Below are 14,670 nucleotides of genomic sequence, written 5' to 3'. Positions count from 1 at the left end.
ATCTCCAGGCTATTGTATCTTTTTTTTTTCTTTCTTTTTCTTTCCTGGATTTGTTTGAAGGCCATTATTGGTGGTCATTGCATATTCTCCAAGATTGCAGCGGGATGAGCATAAATGTGACATTCAGGTAGCTAGGTCATCTGTAAATGGATGTTTTGCAGGTAAAAGTTTGATAGTGTGAGGATTCCAGACTTAGAGAGTTGCTGATCTGGGAGGAAGGACTGGACGGAAAAAGATGTTTTGTATGAGATGTAGAAAGTGAGATTTGGCGAAATTAGCAGCCAGAAGAGGAGGAAGAGGAGTAATGGACAATAATGTTGAGTTTATAGATTTGATAAAATAAGTACCAGTTGTATTTCTGGAGCTTATATAATTGGTTATATCCTTAGAGATGGTGTCATAGCCTGGCCAAAGCCTGAAATATTGAAATTTGTAACATTAACTGCTAGATTAGGTTATGAAGAGAGTTGTTGCACAGTTGATCCATATCAGAGTGAACACAAATGAAATGCAGTTTGGCTTTGTGCCTGAAAGAGATGCCACAGATACAATCTTCTTAGTGAGGCAACTGCAAAGGAAATACTTAATTGAGAGCAAACTTCTATTCCTGGTATTTGTTGACTTGGAGAAAGCATTTGGTGGTTAGTGAGGAATCAAGGTTTAGATAATTGGGTTGTGAGGGTTGTGGAAGCCAGATACAAAGATTCAGTTTGTAAAGTAAGAGTCAGTGATCTCAGTAACTAATTTGGGGTGAAGATAGGGATCCATCAAGGGTTAGTTCTTAGCCTTCTCCTGTCCATATGGACAATAGAAATAGATCTTTTAACTGTCCAGATGCCTTGTCATGAGTAGTTAGTAGCTTCTTTTACTTAGGAGACATGATTAAGAGGTGGCCGCTCCGAAAGTATAGTAGCTACAGTAAGAATGTGTTGGAAAAAATCCAGGGAGCCATGACCACTGCTGGCAACATTCAGAGTGAAGGGCAGATTGTAGGATGCCTGTGTTAGAACTGCAAAGCTGCATGGTAGCAAGACCTGGGCCTTGAATGCAGAAGGTGAGTGAAAAATGAAGTTTACATGCTCCAGTGGATGTGCAGTGTAAGTGTGTGAAAATGCCAGATCGCAAACGAGACGAGAGAAAAACTGGGTATAAAAAGAATTTGGTGTATTGCGCAAGAGAAGAGGCTGTTCTAGTACAGGCATTTGATGTGTATGGAGGATGACTGCTGCATGCAAAAGTGCCAGGCATGCCAAGTTAGTGGAACCTGTGGAAGAGTGGGACCAAGGAGAACTTGGGACAAAGTGATGAAGGGTGACCTGAAAATGTTGCATCTCGTGGAGGAGATGACAAAGGTTTGTACTGACTGATGCTATGTGCTGCCACGGAAGACTTCACCTCAACCCTGTGTCAGAATTTATTTGAAGAATTACTTCCGTTTCAGATAAGTAGCTTGTCTTGCAGTTTATCGAGAGTGGTAGTTACAAAAGAAATATTTTCTTTAATCAGAAACTACACTCCTGTTGACAGACACTGGATTGCAGTGGTGAGCTCCTTGATAAGTTAACCAAACTTTGTATCGACAGCAAGAAAAGAAGATATAAATTGAACTGAAAAGAAATGAAATCATCACTAGAGTGAGTATTTACAACAGATAAGGGAACATATTCAAGATTGAATACAAGATGAAACTGAGAGAGAAAGTAAAAAAAAACTAAACATATGGTTGAAAGTTACATTTGTGACATGAATATTCTCTGTAATTACTGGGAAGCTCTTAGAAGTTATAAATGAACTGTTGAGAGAATGGGAAAGTGATGCCCCCTCAATTACAACCTTCATCAGAAGAACTGAAAGGTGTTTGTTAGATGAAAAAAATGCAGAATACAATTTGTAATGGGACGCTGATTTTTATGGTTCTATATAAACTTACAACCATCTAAACAATTTCATATTTACTGTAGAATTTCCATGGGTACTGGTAGTTATTATTATTATTATTATTATTATTAAGGCGGTGAGCTGGCAGAATCATTATCATGCCAGGCAAAATACTTAGTGGCATTTTGCCCATCCTTACATTCTGAGTCCAAATTCTGCTGAGGTCAACTTTGCCTTTCATCCTTTCAGGAACCAGTAAAATAAGTGCCAGTTGAATACTGGAGTTGATGTAATCAATTTATCCCCTCTCCCAAATTTGCTGGTCTTGTGCCAAAATTATTATTATTATTATTATTATTATTATTATTATTATTATTATTATTATTATTATTATTTTTATTTTTTTTATTTTTATTTTTTCTAACATACTAAGCTTGTTGCTGGAGATGTCATTATTGTACCGGCTGACCACTTCTCATGAACTAAGGTCATACTTTCATTTCAAGTCTCAAAGACTTTGCAGAGACTCCTTGCACTACCAAGAAATGCTGTTCTATTTACATTTTTATTCCTAATATTTACAGCTAATTTTTAAAAAATTGTCTTACTCACTGTACCTTGGGCACCAACAATTATTGGGACAATATACACCTTTTTCATTGACCACAGTGTTTCGATTTCTCTCCTCAGAATTTCATATTGCATCAGTTTACTTCTTTTTCAATGATTCGGCTGTCACCAGAACAAGTAATATCTATTATCAGGCACGACTTTTTTTCTTCTTTGTCTGTCAGTACAATACCAAAGGATCTTAACTCTGTCATTTCTTACTGCACCCTTTGACTCAACGTCATCCTGTTTTCTTGCTTTTCCTACACTAAATTTGTTACATAGTTCCCAGTGGATTATTCTGGTGACCTTGTCATACCTTCTCTTGTATTAATATTATTATTTCAACTAGCAATAACCACACCTCAGATAATCCCCATTGGCTATGGTACCCCTCTGCTTTGCACAGAGGAAGAACCATTATTATCTTTTATTTTTATCATTATTTTTTTTTTACATCAAGTTTCTTTTCCCAAAAGAAGAATTAAGTTCATCTTGGAGAACATGCATTTAAGTGTTCAAGATATTAGCAAAAATGTTCAAACTTAACACATTTGTTTAAAATTAGTAAATTTGTTCAAAGTTAACGGAGATATTGAAGGCTAAACAAATGTGTAAAATAAAAAATAAATATTATGATTCATATTTTCCCTTTGATGTCAACTAGATAATGAATACGTGCCAATCAACAACCAGTAACCTAGGGCAGGTGTTATAGTGTAAATGTTTCCAGTCCTGTTGGGTTTTCATTCTTGACTCATGTGATAAGACACGAATACAGACAGAATATATTACAAGGACAATAACTTTTGTAGAGTGTGAGCCAAAATGTTTAGTACTATTTTCCTGGGATTATTATTATTATTATTATTATTATTATTATCATCAAGGCAGCAAGTTGGCAGAATTGTTACCGAATCGGGAAAAATGCTTAGCTTCATTTCTTCTGACTTCACATTGAGTCCAGATGCCACCAGGATTGGCTTTTGTATTTCATCCTTTTGGGATTAATAAAATAAATACCAGTCAAGCAATGGGGATTGATCTAATCAACTTATTATCATCTTCCCAGAAATTGCTGGCCTTGTGCCAAAATTTGAAACCATTATTATTATTATTATTTCATCCTTTTGGGGTCGATATAATCGATTAGCCCCGTCCCACCAAATTTCAGTCCTTGTGCCTATAGTAGAAAAGATTATTATTATTATTATTATATATTATTATTATTAGTGGTATTTCGTCCATCTTTACATTCTGAGTTCAAATCCTGCAGAGTTCGACTTTGCTTTTCATCCTTTCGGGGTTGATGAAATAAGTACCAGTTATGCACTGGGGTTGATGTAATTGATTTAGCCCCTCCCCACAAATTTCAGGCCTTTGTGCCTTTAGTAGAAAGAATAATTATTATCATCATCATCATTATTATTATTATTATTATCATTATTATTATTATTATTATTATCATTATTATTATTATTATTATCATTATTATTATTATTATTATTATTATTATTGTTGTTGTTGTTGTTATTGTCGTTCCTATGTGGTCTCCAACAAATCTGATTGAAGCTATTTGACTGATGATTTTTAATGATTAACTTGTAATATATTATTATATTTTCAAATAAAAAACCAAAATCCATGTAAATGTTGTATAATAAAGACTTCTATAAACATAATAACTGTGTTTCTTTATATATTATTTCCTTTGTTTCAATTATTGAACTGTGGCCATGCTGGGGTATCACCTTCAACAAACCAACTTGAACAAACCAACCCACAATACTTCAAAAATCTGTTACTTATCCTATCTGTCTCTTTTTGTATGTGTGTGTGTGTGTTTGTGTTTGTCCTTCATGGCAACTTGACCATCTGTGTTGGTATGTTTACATCCTTGCAACTTAGCAGTTCAGCAAAAGAAGACTGATAGAATAAGTGTCAGACTTAAAAAGAAAGTACTGGCAAGGTTGTTTATGGAAGACCAGCAGTCATCCATGCATACCGGACTCTCCTCTCCACACCAGCTTGGCGCCAGTGGTGTTGCAACTCATTTCTACAGCTCAGTGAACTGGAGCAACATGAAATAAAGTGTCTTGCTCAAGAACACAACATACAGCTCGGTCTGGGAATCAAACTCACTACCTCATGATTGTGAGCCCGACACTCTAACCACTGAGCCATGTGCCTTCACATTTTTTAACAGAGTAATCTCAATTCTGAAAGGTTATACTAACCCTGTCTCACTTTAATTGTTTTCTGTTCTAGATTGGTGCTTGTAAAACTTGTACATGTTATTGTTTATATGAAATATATGAAAATTTAATTCAGAAATATAGAAACAGTTTCTCCAGTTTTGATATCAACAGCTATTGACAAGCATCATCACAACAACAGGTAAGTCTATTGAGATAGTGTGGCTGTGTTTTTACCTTTTCCCTGTTATTTTCATGTCTTGTAAATGACTTGACGATCTCACTGGTGCTGTTGGCATAAACAAAAAAACAAAAAAAAAAAACACCCAGTACACACTGTAAAGTGGTTGGTGTTAAGAAGGGCATCCTGCTGTAGAAATAATACCAAAGATGACATTGGAGCTCAATGCAGCACTGCAGCTTGCCGGATCCTATAAAACCGTCCAACCCATGCCAGCGTAGAAAAACAGACGTTAAATGATGATAATGAGAATGTGTGTAGAAGTGAGATGGGAAGGTGCTTTAACCAGTATGGACGGCGTCACTATACTCACAGTCAACACCCACGCCCCTTTTTAAGGTTTCAAACTGGGAGAAAGTTGTTCTCAGAACAAGCCAGATAAAAAAAAAAAAATTCCTATCGATCTTACACGAAACTCGGAGTCATGTAGCAGCATTTGTTAGAAAGCTACCACCAATTAACCTCTATTATGCATCTTTACTATTGTCATATCGTTGAGTACTGTTTTGTATTTATTATGAGCCAGAGCTGATCAATACACACACACACCCACACACACACATACACACCAATCACAAACGCAGTCACGCACAGGTTCCTATGGAAACAGTTTCCCTGGATGCTATTAGAGAAAAACCTATTATAAACAATATAATCCAAGAATAAAACTGTACCCAACTTCTCAATGTGAACGGAACTGTACCTAGTGTCTGTGTTTATGACAGAGAACCACACACACACACACTACGTGTATGTGTAGTTATACGTATTTATGTTACTGTTGTTCAAATTCAACCTGATCGGAAGACGTGATGGTCACAGTAAGAATGTCGTGTTAAAACATTCCTCTAATGTATAAAATTTTTTAAAGGACGATGATAAAACAAGATCCATCGAAGGCACACAAGCCGCAAGTTTCCCCGTCATTTTTCTAGTCGTTGGGTATCCCGGACTCCATCATTAAATCTGTTTCTTTAAAGATTGTAGATTGTGGTTTGAGGGAGATTAGGCTTCTATTTCTAGACAATCCCACTTTGGTTCGGTTTAGTTCCGCCATGGCTATCCGGTTTTTTAAAGGAGTATCGAGAAATTTATGTTATTTTCTTTATTTGTAAATGTCCGTATTTGGGAGTGGTGTAGCTGCTATTTCTAGCACATAAAAGCGTGTAATCCACATGAGGACACCGTGTAACAGTGGTCTGAGCTACATTCGTGTGACGACCGTTTAGCAACAGTTTGTCCCAGTTGCTAGGCAAAGCGTGAGAAAGCTTCTCTCCGTACTTTTTTTTATAAAGAAGACAAAAACACAATTTAGAGACAAACATAACGAAGTTGTTGGAATTTGGCAGACATTTCGGACTTGGCTGTCTGTTGGAAACAGCCCAACACTTCAGCAAATAGGAACTTGGGTACTAACACAACACGTACACACAAGCATATACGCACGCATGCTACATATACATAAATATAATACATACGTACATATATATCTATAATATCGGAGAGAGAGAGAAAGAGAGAAGGAGAGAGAGAAGGAGAGAGAGAGAGAGAGAGAGAGCGCTAGGGAAAAGTTTGAAAACTTGTCGAAGACAAAAAACTCTAAGTCCCGAAGATTAGAGAAAAGACAAAACGATGTCGCTGCGTGCTCTGCCGGCCCTGATTTTAAATCTTGGAGGAGAAATGATGTACATCTTGGACCAAAGGCTTCATGCACAGAATGTGATGCAGGACAAAACGCAAAAAGGTAAAACAACAACGAAAAAAGTACTCAAAGATTTTTACTTTTATATGCGTACGTAAATGTGTGTGTGTTTGTATGCATATGTGTGCCTGTATGTATCCTCCGCCTCATCGCTATCCTTATTGTTCTCACTATCATTGCTTTCATTTTTATTGTCTCTTGCTCTATCCTTATCCCTCCCTCTCTCTCTCTTTCTCACTCCCCAAATTTCACTCTATTCCTTTTGTGTATAACTTCGCATCCGTCTGTCTGTCTCTCTCACTTACCCTCACTCCCTCAATCCAAACAAACTCTGCTTTCTCCCCCCCCCCCCCTTCCCTTACTTTAAACAAACTTTTACACACTTAAGACAAGGTTGTGGGGTTGAAAAGTTCACTTTGTAACCACATAATTCTAGGTCCAGTCTCCAAGTGACACCTTAGGCAAGTATCATAGTCTCAGGTTTGCTACCAAGCCTTGTGAATGAATTTGCGTCACTTGGTTTCTACAACTGGATGTTCTTCCTATCATGAAGCCTTTCACAGACTCTACTGAGTACATTTGGCATCACAACAAGGCAGAGATTGAATAATCCTTGGTGAGACAGGACTAGAGGGACCTCACAACACTACACTTTCTTTCATCCTAAGCAAACCATTTTATAGTATGAACAGTAAGTTGGGATTCTTGTACACAGTAACCTAAAGCATGTAGACCAGTGGCCCACAACATTTTTTGCACCATGGACAGGACAGTTTCGTGCAAGACAGTCTTTCCATGCCTAACACAACACAATGAAGGGCATAATATATAATTTAATTATTACATATAATGCAAAAATCACTCTGCAGACTGTGATAGTCAATAAAATACAAATAAAATTTTAAAATTTATTCTTTCTGTGTGACCCAGTATCTGTTATGGCCTGGTGGACAATGATGAATAGGAAGTGGCTGAAGACACACACACACACACACATATATATATATACACACACAGATATACGATGGGCTTCTTTCAGTTTCCGTCTACCAAATCCACTCACAAGGCTTTGGTCGGCTTGAGGCTATAGTAGAAGACACTTGCCCAAAGTGCCACGCAGTGGGACTGAACCCGGAACTATGTGGTTCGTTAAGCAAGCCACTTACTACACAGCCACTCCTATGTCTATATATGTGTATATCCCTACAGATTTTCTATTGAAATTATGGCCAGCACTGATTTTGTGTTCATGGGTTGGATGGATGTGGTAGTGGCGGCAGCAGTGGCGATGCCTTAAATGTATTAAACCTAACTTAATTCTAATTAAAAACTAAGCCATTCCATTTTTGGTCATTCCAGTTCTGCAGGAAATCGTTGGTACGATGTTCAGTAAACATTTCATGGATGAGTTATTCCGTTTACAGCCTGTTTACTCCAAGAAAGCAATGAGAGCGGTCTTTGACCGTATTGCACATTCTTCTGTCATGCGTTTGAATGCTGCCAGCATGGACAAAGTAAGTGTGCGCATTTTTACAGCCTCAAGTAATTATTATAAATTGTTGTTGATGTTGATGATGATGGTGTTGATGTTGGTGTTGTTATTGTTGTTGCTGGGGTTGATGTTATTGGTGTCAATGTTGTTATTGTTATTGTGAAGGTGCTTGGCTCAGTGGTTTGGCTATTATTATTATTATTATTGTTGTTGTTGTTGATAAGGCAGTGAGCTGGCAGAATCATTAGCACACTGGGCAAAATGCTTAGTGGCATTTCATCTGTCTTCACGTTCTGAGTTCAAATTCTGCCAAGGTTGACTTTGCCTCTCATCCTTTTGGGGTCAATAAATTAAATGCCAGTGAAACACTGGGGGTTGATATAATCGATTAGTCCCCTCCCCACAAATTTCAGGCCTTGTGCCTATAGTTGAAAGGATTATTATTATTATTATTATTATTATTATTATTATTATTATTACTGTTGTTGTTGTTGTTTCTAGTTATATGATTTGATGACAATGGGTGTGAAGTACCAATTTCTGATGTGTCTGCAACCCAAAGAGATCCTCTTCATTACAATGAACCACCTTGAGGCCATTATGGAAATGGTCAAAGACAATGCCAGCACCCTGCAGCAGGTGACGAACATCAACAGAAAGTTTATCAAGGTTTGGTTTTATTTTAATTGTCTTATGTGCTAATCACCACCACCACCAACACCACCACCATCACCATCATCACCATCACCACCACCATCACCACCACCATCTACCTACCTACCTACGTTTGGAATAGTTCTGAGTTACACAGAGAAGTTCAAAAGGTCCAATTGTGATGATGGTGATGATGATGATAATGACGATGATGATGATGTTGATAATGATGATGATGATTGTGATGATAAACTTACATTGTATATCTTGTATGTGTGTGTGTGTCCAGCTGACCTTTATCAATCTTATAGACACTTGAAAATAGCGAATGCTATTCGCAAACAATGTAATGTTCATGGTATCAGGAAATTTTTTCTGTACCCACCTTTTTTTTTTTTTTTTTTTTTTTTGTCAAAACAGAAAATTTGTTGAAATGCTTTTCCCTGAATTCTGACTTTCGATTCTGTACACAGGTGTATTCTGAGTTATCAGATGGTGAATTTCAGCTTTTGCGTCAGACGGCGTTAAGTTTCTTCCAAGATATTCACGTCAGGGTAAGTGACCACTATCCTCCTCCTCCTCCTCAATCTCTTCCTTATATACCTCCTCACACGCACATACACGTCTACACACACACATGCATACACATGTATACACACACATGCATGCACACACAATATTACATTATATTGTATTCTATACGTTTCCTTGCTTTCCAGGTGTCCATATATTTAAAAGAGAAAATTCAAAATGCTGACGGTTCCTTTGTTTTGTCTCGGTCTGGTCAAGTTGCATGGAACACAGAGATTCCTATTGTTATTAGGTGAGAGATTTAATTACCATCTTCATTTCATTTGTTTAAATACACCTCTTTGTAAGCCTCAGCACATCTTTTTCACCGTTTCCTATCTCTCTCTCTCCTCTCTTTTATTCTAACTGGGATTGCCCATCTACCTCCTTCACTGTAAGACATCTGATTCTGTCCCTCTGTTATATTCCAATCTCTCATCACCTGGCACGAAGCTACTCCCCCACTTCAGTTGAGGGGTCTTTGTCTTGCAAGTTTACTTTGTGACCCTTGCTGGTGCTACATAAACAAATCACCCTGTACACTCTGTAATGTGGTAGGCATTAGGAAGGGTATCCGGCTATAGAAATCATGCCAAAGAAGATAGTTGGAGCTTGGAGCAGTCTTCCTGCTGTCAAACTGTCCATCCATGCCAGCATGGAAAACAGATATTAAATGATTACACACACTCTTTCTTTCTCTCTCTCTCTCTCACACACACACACATATGTTGCTAATAGGAATAAGGTTTGTTAGAAGAAACGAGGGAATTTTTCCTTACTTTATTTATATATACGTACAGAAAGTCTTATAATTTTCCAAGGAAACAAAATAGAATGAAATAAAATAAAGTGAAACAAAGAATTTTTTGTCTGCTACACGCATTCTGAAGAGCTTGCCAAAAAATTCTTGTGCCTGCATATGTGTGCATGTGTTTACCGGTTCCATATTTAAAATTTTAATTTTCAATTCGTTTCTTAGGTCTTTCAATGAAAACGGCAAACTTGTGAAATCCATCTCTGCAAATCCTGGAGGTCGGTACTTACCATCAGTAAAAGGGTCCATAGAGCCAAAAGGAGACCGAGGAACAAAACTGGGATGTAACATGTAAGGGGAAATTTTTGTATATTTTGAGTTGCATAACTGGGGCTGAACATGAAACCATGTGATTTTGAACTTCTTGATATTTTAGATATGAATGTCTTTCATGAAGGTGGCAAATTGACAGAAGTGTTAGCATGCTGGGAAAAGTGCTTTAGGGTTGATAAAATAAGTACCAGCTGTGCACTGGGGTTGATGTAGTTGACTTGACCCCCCCCCTCCCTTGAAACTGCTGACTTTGTGCCAAAATTTAAAATCAATATAGTGTCTTGCACAAAAGCGGTGAGCTGGCAGAGTTATTAACCCATCAGGCAAAATCCTTTTTCATGTTCTGATTTCAAATTCCGCCGAGGTTGACTTTGCCTTTCCTCCTTTCAGGGTCGATAAATTAAGTACCAGTGATACACTGAAGTTGATGTAATCGACTTGACCCCCCCACCCCCGAAATTGCTGGCTCTGTGGCAAAATTTGAAACTAATATGTCTTTCATGTTTTCTATTTTTCTAGATATGCCAATGACAATCACATTGTAACTGCTGATGGCAAAAGCAAGAGTTCTTTATCATGCCGAGGTGGACCAGACGGGGTATTATTCCTTCTCTTTTGTTTTTGTTCTGTTTTCTTCACTTTTTAATCTCTTTTTCCACGATTAAAGGAACTAATTTAGTCACCATCATCTTCATCGTCATCATTTAATGTCCACTCTTCCATGCTTGCATGGGTTCAATGGAATTGGTTGAGATGGATTTTCTCTGGCTTGATGCTCTTCTCTTGCTAATCTTCACCTGTTTCCGAGTCTGGTGATATATTCCCCATGTTTCCATGGAAGATTGGGAACAAACAACTCTGCTTGCATGATGGTGACACTTGTTTACAACTATCACACAGTGTTAAGGCAAGGCAACAGTAACACATGCATACACACACATATACATACATATATGTGTGTGTGTATGTGTGTATTTCAAAGGGCCAGCTTCATCACATTCTGAGGGAGTGCCAGTTAGCTGCTGTACATGCACAACATATCTCCAGATGTCCTCTCCACACAACCACATGCCTCCTACTGCCCATCGTAAGCCCTCCACTTCTCTAATCACTCCTTTCTTTATTACTTCCAGACAGATAACAGTTCTGATGCTAATGCCCTGGCCCAGCTCCAGCTTCTCTCCCGTCTGATCGGAATGGCAAGCACGTCACAGAAACCAGAAATAGAACTCAACCTGTTCTGTTCAACTCCAGAGGACAAAGATGATGACGAAAACAGCATCACTCCGTACGTCACTCTATTTAGCTTGTTTGTTGTTTGATTTATTGTGTAAGTTCAAGTTGGTGTGTTGTCCTGCGGTAGACTAGGTCTGTAAATTAAAACAATTGCACAAACTGACATTAATAAAAAATATATGTGTTGAGTTTGTTTTTAACATTCAGAATTTCATATGCACACATATACACCTAAAGGGGGTACACACACACACCATTCTCATGTACACCAAAGGCTTAGATGCATGCATGTATGCCTACTTATTGACCTACATACACTTGCATGCATGTATCTTCCCTAGAACAAGAAACCTGTTTCTCTCCCCTCTGTCATACTTTAACCTCTCATCCCCTGAGATAAAGCCCCTTCCCTCAACACTGCCCTCCATCTGGCTGTAAAGCAAGCTTCTCAACCACGCAGCCATGTTTCTTCTCTAAATTCTTGGCATTTTCCCTTTTTTTTTTCTCTTCTTTCCATTTCAGACCCTCTATTATCAGAGATGCTACAAAACCCTTGGAGATTATGATTGATGCCTCAAAGGTTTGCTAATTGTTATTATTTAATTAACAGAAATGATTAACATTAATTATCTTCTTTCGACTCGTTTCTGTCATTGGACTGCAACCCAAATGTTTATTTTTCCCTTTTAGCTCTGGTTCTTACTCTATTGGCCTGTTTTGCTGAACCCCTAGGATCCTGTATTGATGTAATCCAGAGATAATAATCCAGTGGAGGGAAGGGGCTGTATCCATAGCTTTTGCAGGTCCCTCCAAGACTGGTGAGATGAAATGATGTAGATCAGGGGTTCTCAACCATTTTTTTAATCTCTGAACCCCTTTGATTACTATTTTATTCTAGTGTACCTCCCACCTCCCAGGCACTTGTTTTGAAATTCCCATTTTGTTTTTCACACATTAACTCGTGTTGGTTGAATTATGTAAAATGTTGGAGAAAGAAACCTAACTGTTTCTTCTAATACATACCAATACACACATCTAAAGCAGAATATTTTAGGGGCCCTTAAAATACTATTGTGGACCCCCAGTTTAGTATTTTGTTGCATGGAACCCCCAAAATCTTTGAGAACCACTGATGTAGACGATTATTTTGAACAGCTGCAAGTTTCTCTCTGTAGGAAAAATATGAGCAAGGAAGAAATTCCGTGGGGAAAAAATATTCTGGGTGGAAAGACTGGGTGTGTGGGTAGCGCAGGGTTTGGATTGTGTATATGGTGGTAAGAATAGTTGTGTAGTCACAATGATGGAGATGATGCTGATGATGCTTATATTTTTGTTTTGTTTTCTCTCGACAGAAACAGTCAAGTGATGAACTGAATCGGATCATGGGAGAAATGTCTGTTGAGGTGAACTCGGCCTCCGAAGTTGAGGAAGACCTGTTGGACTTGATGGATGCTGCTCATTGAAATGTGTATATGTGGGTTGAAAAGGACATTACAGTTTCTACAATGTTGCAGGATTCATTTAATCCCTACATGAATACCAGTCACATATTTGCAGTGCCTTTAGTGACACTCACCTTCTGAACTTTAGGATGTCACAGCCACACACGTAACAGGGTGAAGCGTAACAGGGGCATCAATAATGAGCCTAAGATAAATTATACTTAGGATCTTTAACCGAAAGACCTATCATTCCTTGTATCTTTAGCAGATCAGTCATACTTTGGATCTTTAGTCTAAGATCAATCGTACCTAGGTTCTTTAACCAAAAATCAATAATATTTAGCTGACAGTCGATCATATCTTGGATCTTTCCCCAAAATTAATCACACTGTGGATCTTTAGCTTAAGATCAATCATACCTTGGATCTTTAGCTTAAGATCAATCATGCTTTGGATCTTAGCTTAAGATCAATCATACCTTGGATGTTAGCTTAAGATCATTATATATATATATATATATATATATATATACATACACATACATGCTAATATTGAACAGTGAGAATAAGTGTTCAACACTGCATTGGTGGATAAATATTCTTTATTAGTAGGTTAACGAGGGGCTACCATTGGGTTCATGTAAGATTTCTTAGCAATTATCAAGCCTGCCATATGGGTCGTTGATACTTGGCCATGACTGTATATATATTAATGTAATAAAAGAATATGACAAGATAATGTTACAAATAATAATATTAATAAATGAATAAATAAAGGAAAAAAGTTTGTATCTTTCAGAATCAAGTTGGTAACCAACTGCTGTATGAGGTCGAGGAATAATAAAGTTGTTCTATTTCTAAGTTAATTGCTTGACTTTTATCATTCATATCAAAAGTTGAAATAGCTCTACAGATACGGCTGGTGTTGTTTGATCCCATGTTCTCCTTATGGAGCTGACAACTCCACTGTTTAGAACAGCACACTACAGTTTTTTAAAATTAGGGTTAATTGCTCCTTTAAATTTTAGTTTTTAATGTAAAAATCCTATTTAATATCAAATCAAATTATTAGCTAATTTAAGAACCAAACTAGAAGATCCCTTTCAGTCATGAACAACCATGGGATGCATGTAGAGAGTTCCTCTCCCAGGCACAAGTCTGGATAAGGTTGTTTATAGAAGACTAGCAGTCACCCATGCATACCATCCTCCCCTCTCCATGCCACTGATGTTATCCAAGGGAAAGGCAAAGGCTGATACAGTGACGTCACAACTCATTTCTACAGCTGAGTGGACTGGAGCAATGTGAAATGAAGTGTCTTGCTCAAGAACACAACACAGCCCAGTTTGGGAATTGAACTCACTGCCTCATGATTGTGAGCCTGATAACCACTGAGTCAGGCGCCTTTACAAACTATGACAACACTCTTTTATAATATATATATATATATATATATATATATATATATACACACACACACACACACACACACACACACAAGAATAAGGGCAGGGAATCGTCAATTAATAATAGAATTAATAATTAACAATTTTGCCAAGTAGTTC

General features: G+C 37.6%; 1 protein-coding gene across 2 annotated transcripts; it reads left to right on the top strand.

Annotated features, from left to right (window-relative positions):
• The first annotated feature begins 5,580 nt into the window (after window positions 1-5,580).
• LOC106867857 (protein OSCP1) lies at window positions 5,581-13,966 on the top strand. 2 transcript variants are annotated; one of them, XM_014912901.2, is made up of 10 exons: window positions 5,584-6,667; window positions 7,985-8,139; window positions 8,619-8,786; window positions 9,245-9,325; window positions 9,491-9,594; window positions 10,321-10,446; window positions 10,948-11,026; window positions 11,562-11,716; window positions 12,187-12,244; window positions 13,017-13,966. In XM_014912901.2, the coding sequence occupies exons 1-10, from the start codon at window positions 6,556-6,558 to the stop codon at window positions 13,125-13,127; spliced, it is 1,149 nt and encodes a 382-aa protein (XP_014768387.1). In that variant the 5' UTR covers window positions 5,584-6,555; the 3' UTR covers window positions 13,128-13,966. The 2 variants fall into 2 exon arrangements, with proteins under 2 accessions (XP_052831768.1, XP_014768387.1); XM_052975808.1 differs by lacking the exon at window positions 12,187-12,244 and having other exon boundaries at window positions 5,581-6,667.
• The last annotated feature ends 704 nt before the right edge of the window (window positions 13,967-14,670 follow it).

The sequence above is a fragment of the Octopus bimaculoides genome, chromosome 22 (genome assembly GCF_001194135.2).
Source record: "Octopus bimaculoides isolate UCB-OBI-ISO-001 chromosome 22, ASM119413v2, whole genome shotgun sequence".
Taxonomy (NCBI): domain Eukaryota; kingdom Metazoa; phylum Mollusca; class Cephalopoda; order Octopoda; family Octopodidae; genus Octopus; species Octopus bimaculoides.
Note: the sequence above shows the minus strand (reverse complement) of the source record. Positions and strands in the feature narration are given on the sequence as shown.

What these genes read in the sequence shown, in the direction of transcription:
- LOC106867857 (XM_014912901.2), top strand. Translation starts at nt 6,556, where the DNA reads ATGTCGCTGCGTGCTCTGCCGGCCCTGATTTTAAATCTTGGAGGAGAA. An exon ending in GCAGGACAAAACGCAAAAAG is followed by an intron (nt 6,668 to 7,984) that starts GTAAAACAACAA and finishes TGGTCATTCCAG; the next exon opens with TTCTGCAGGAAATCGTTGGT. An exon ending in ATGCTGCCAGCATGGACAAA is followed by an intron (nt 8,140 to 8,618) that starts GTAAGTGTGCGC and finishes TGTTGTTTCTAG; the next exon opens with TTATATGATTTGATGACAAT.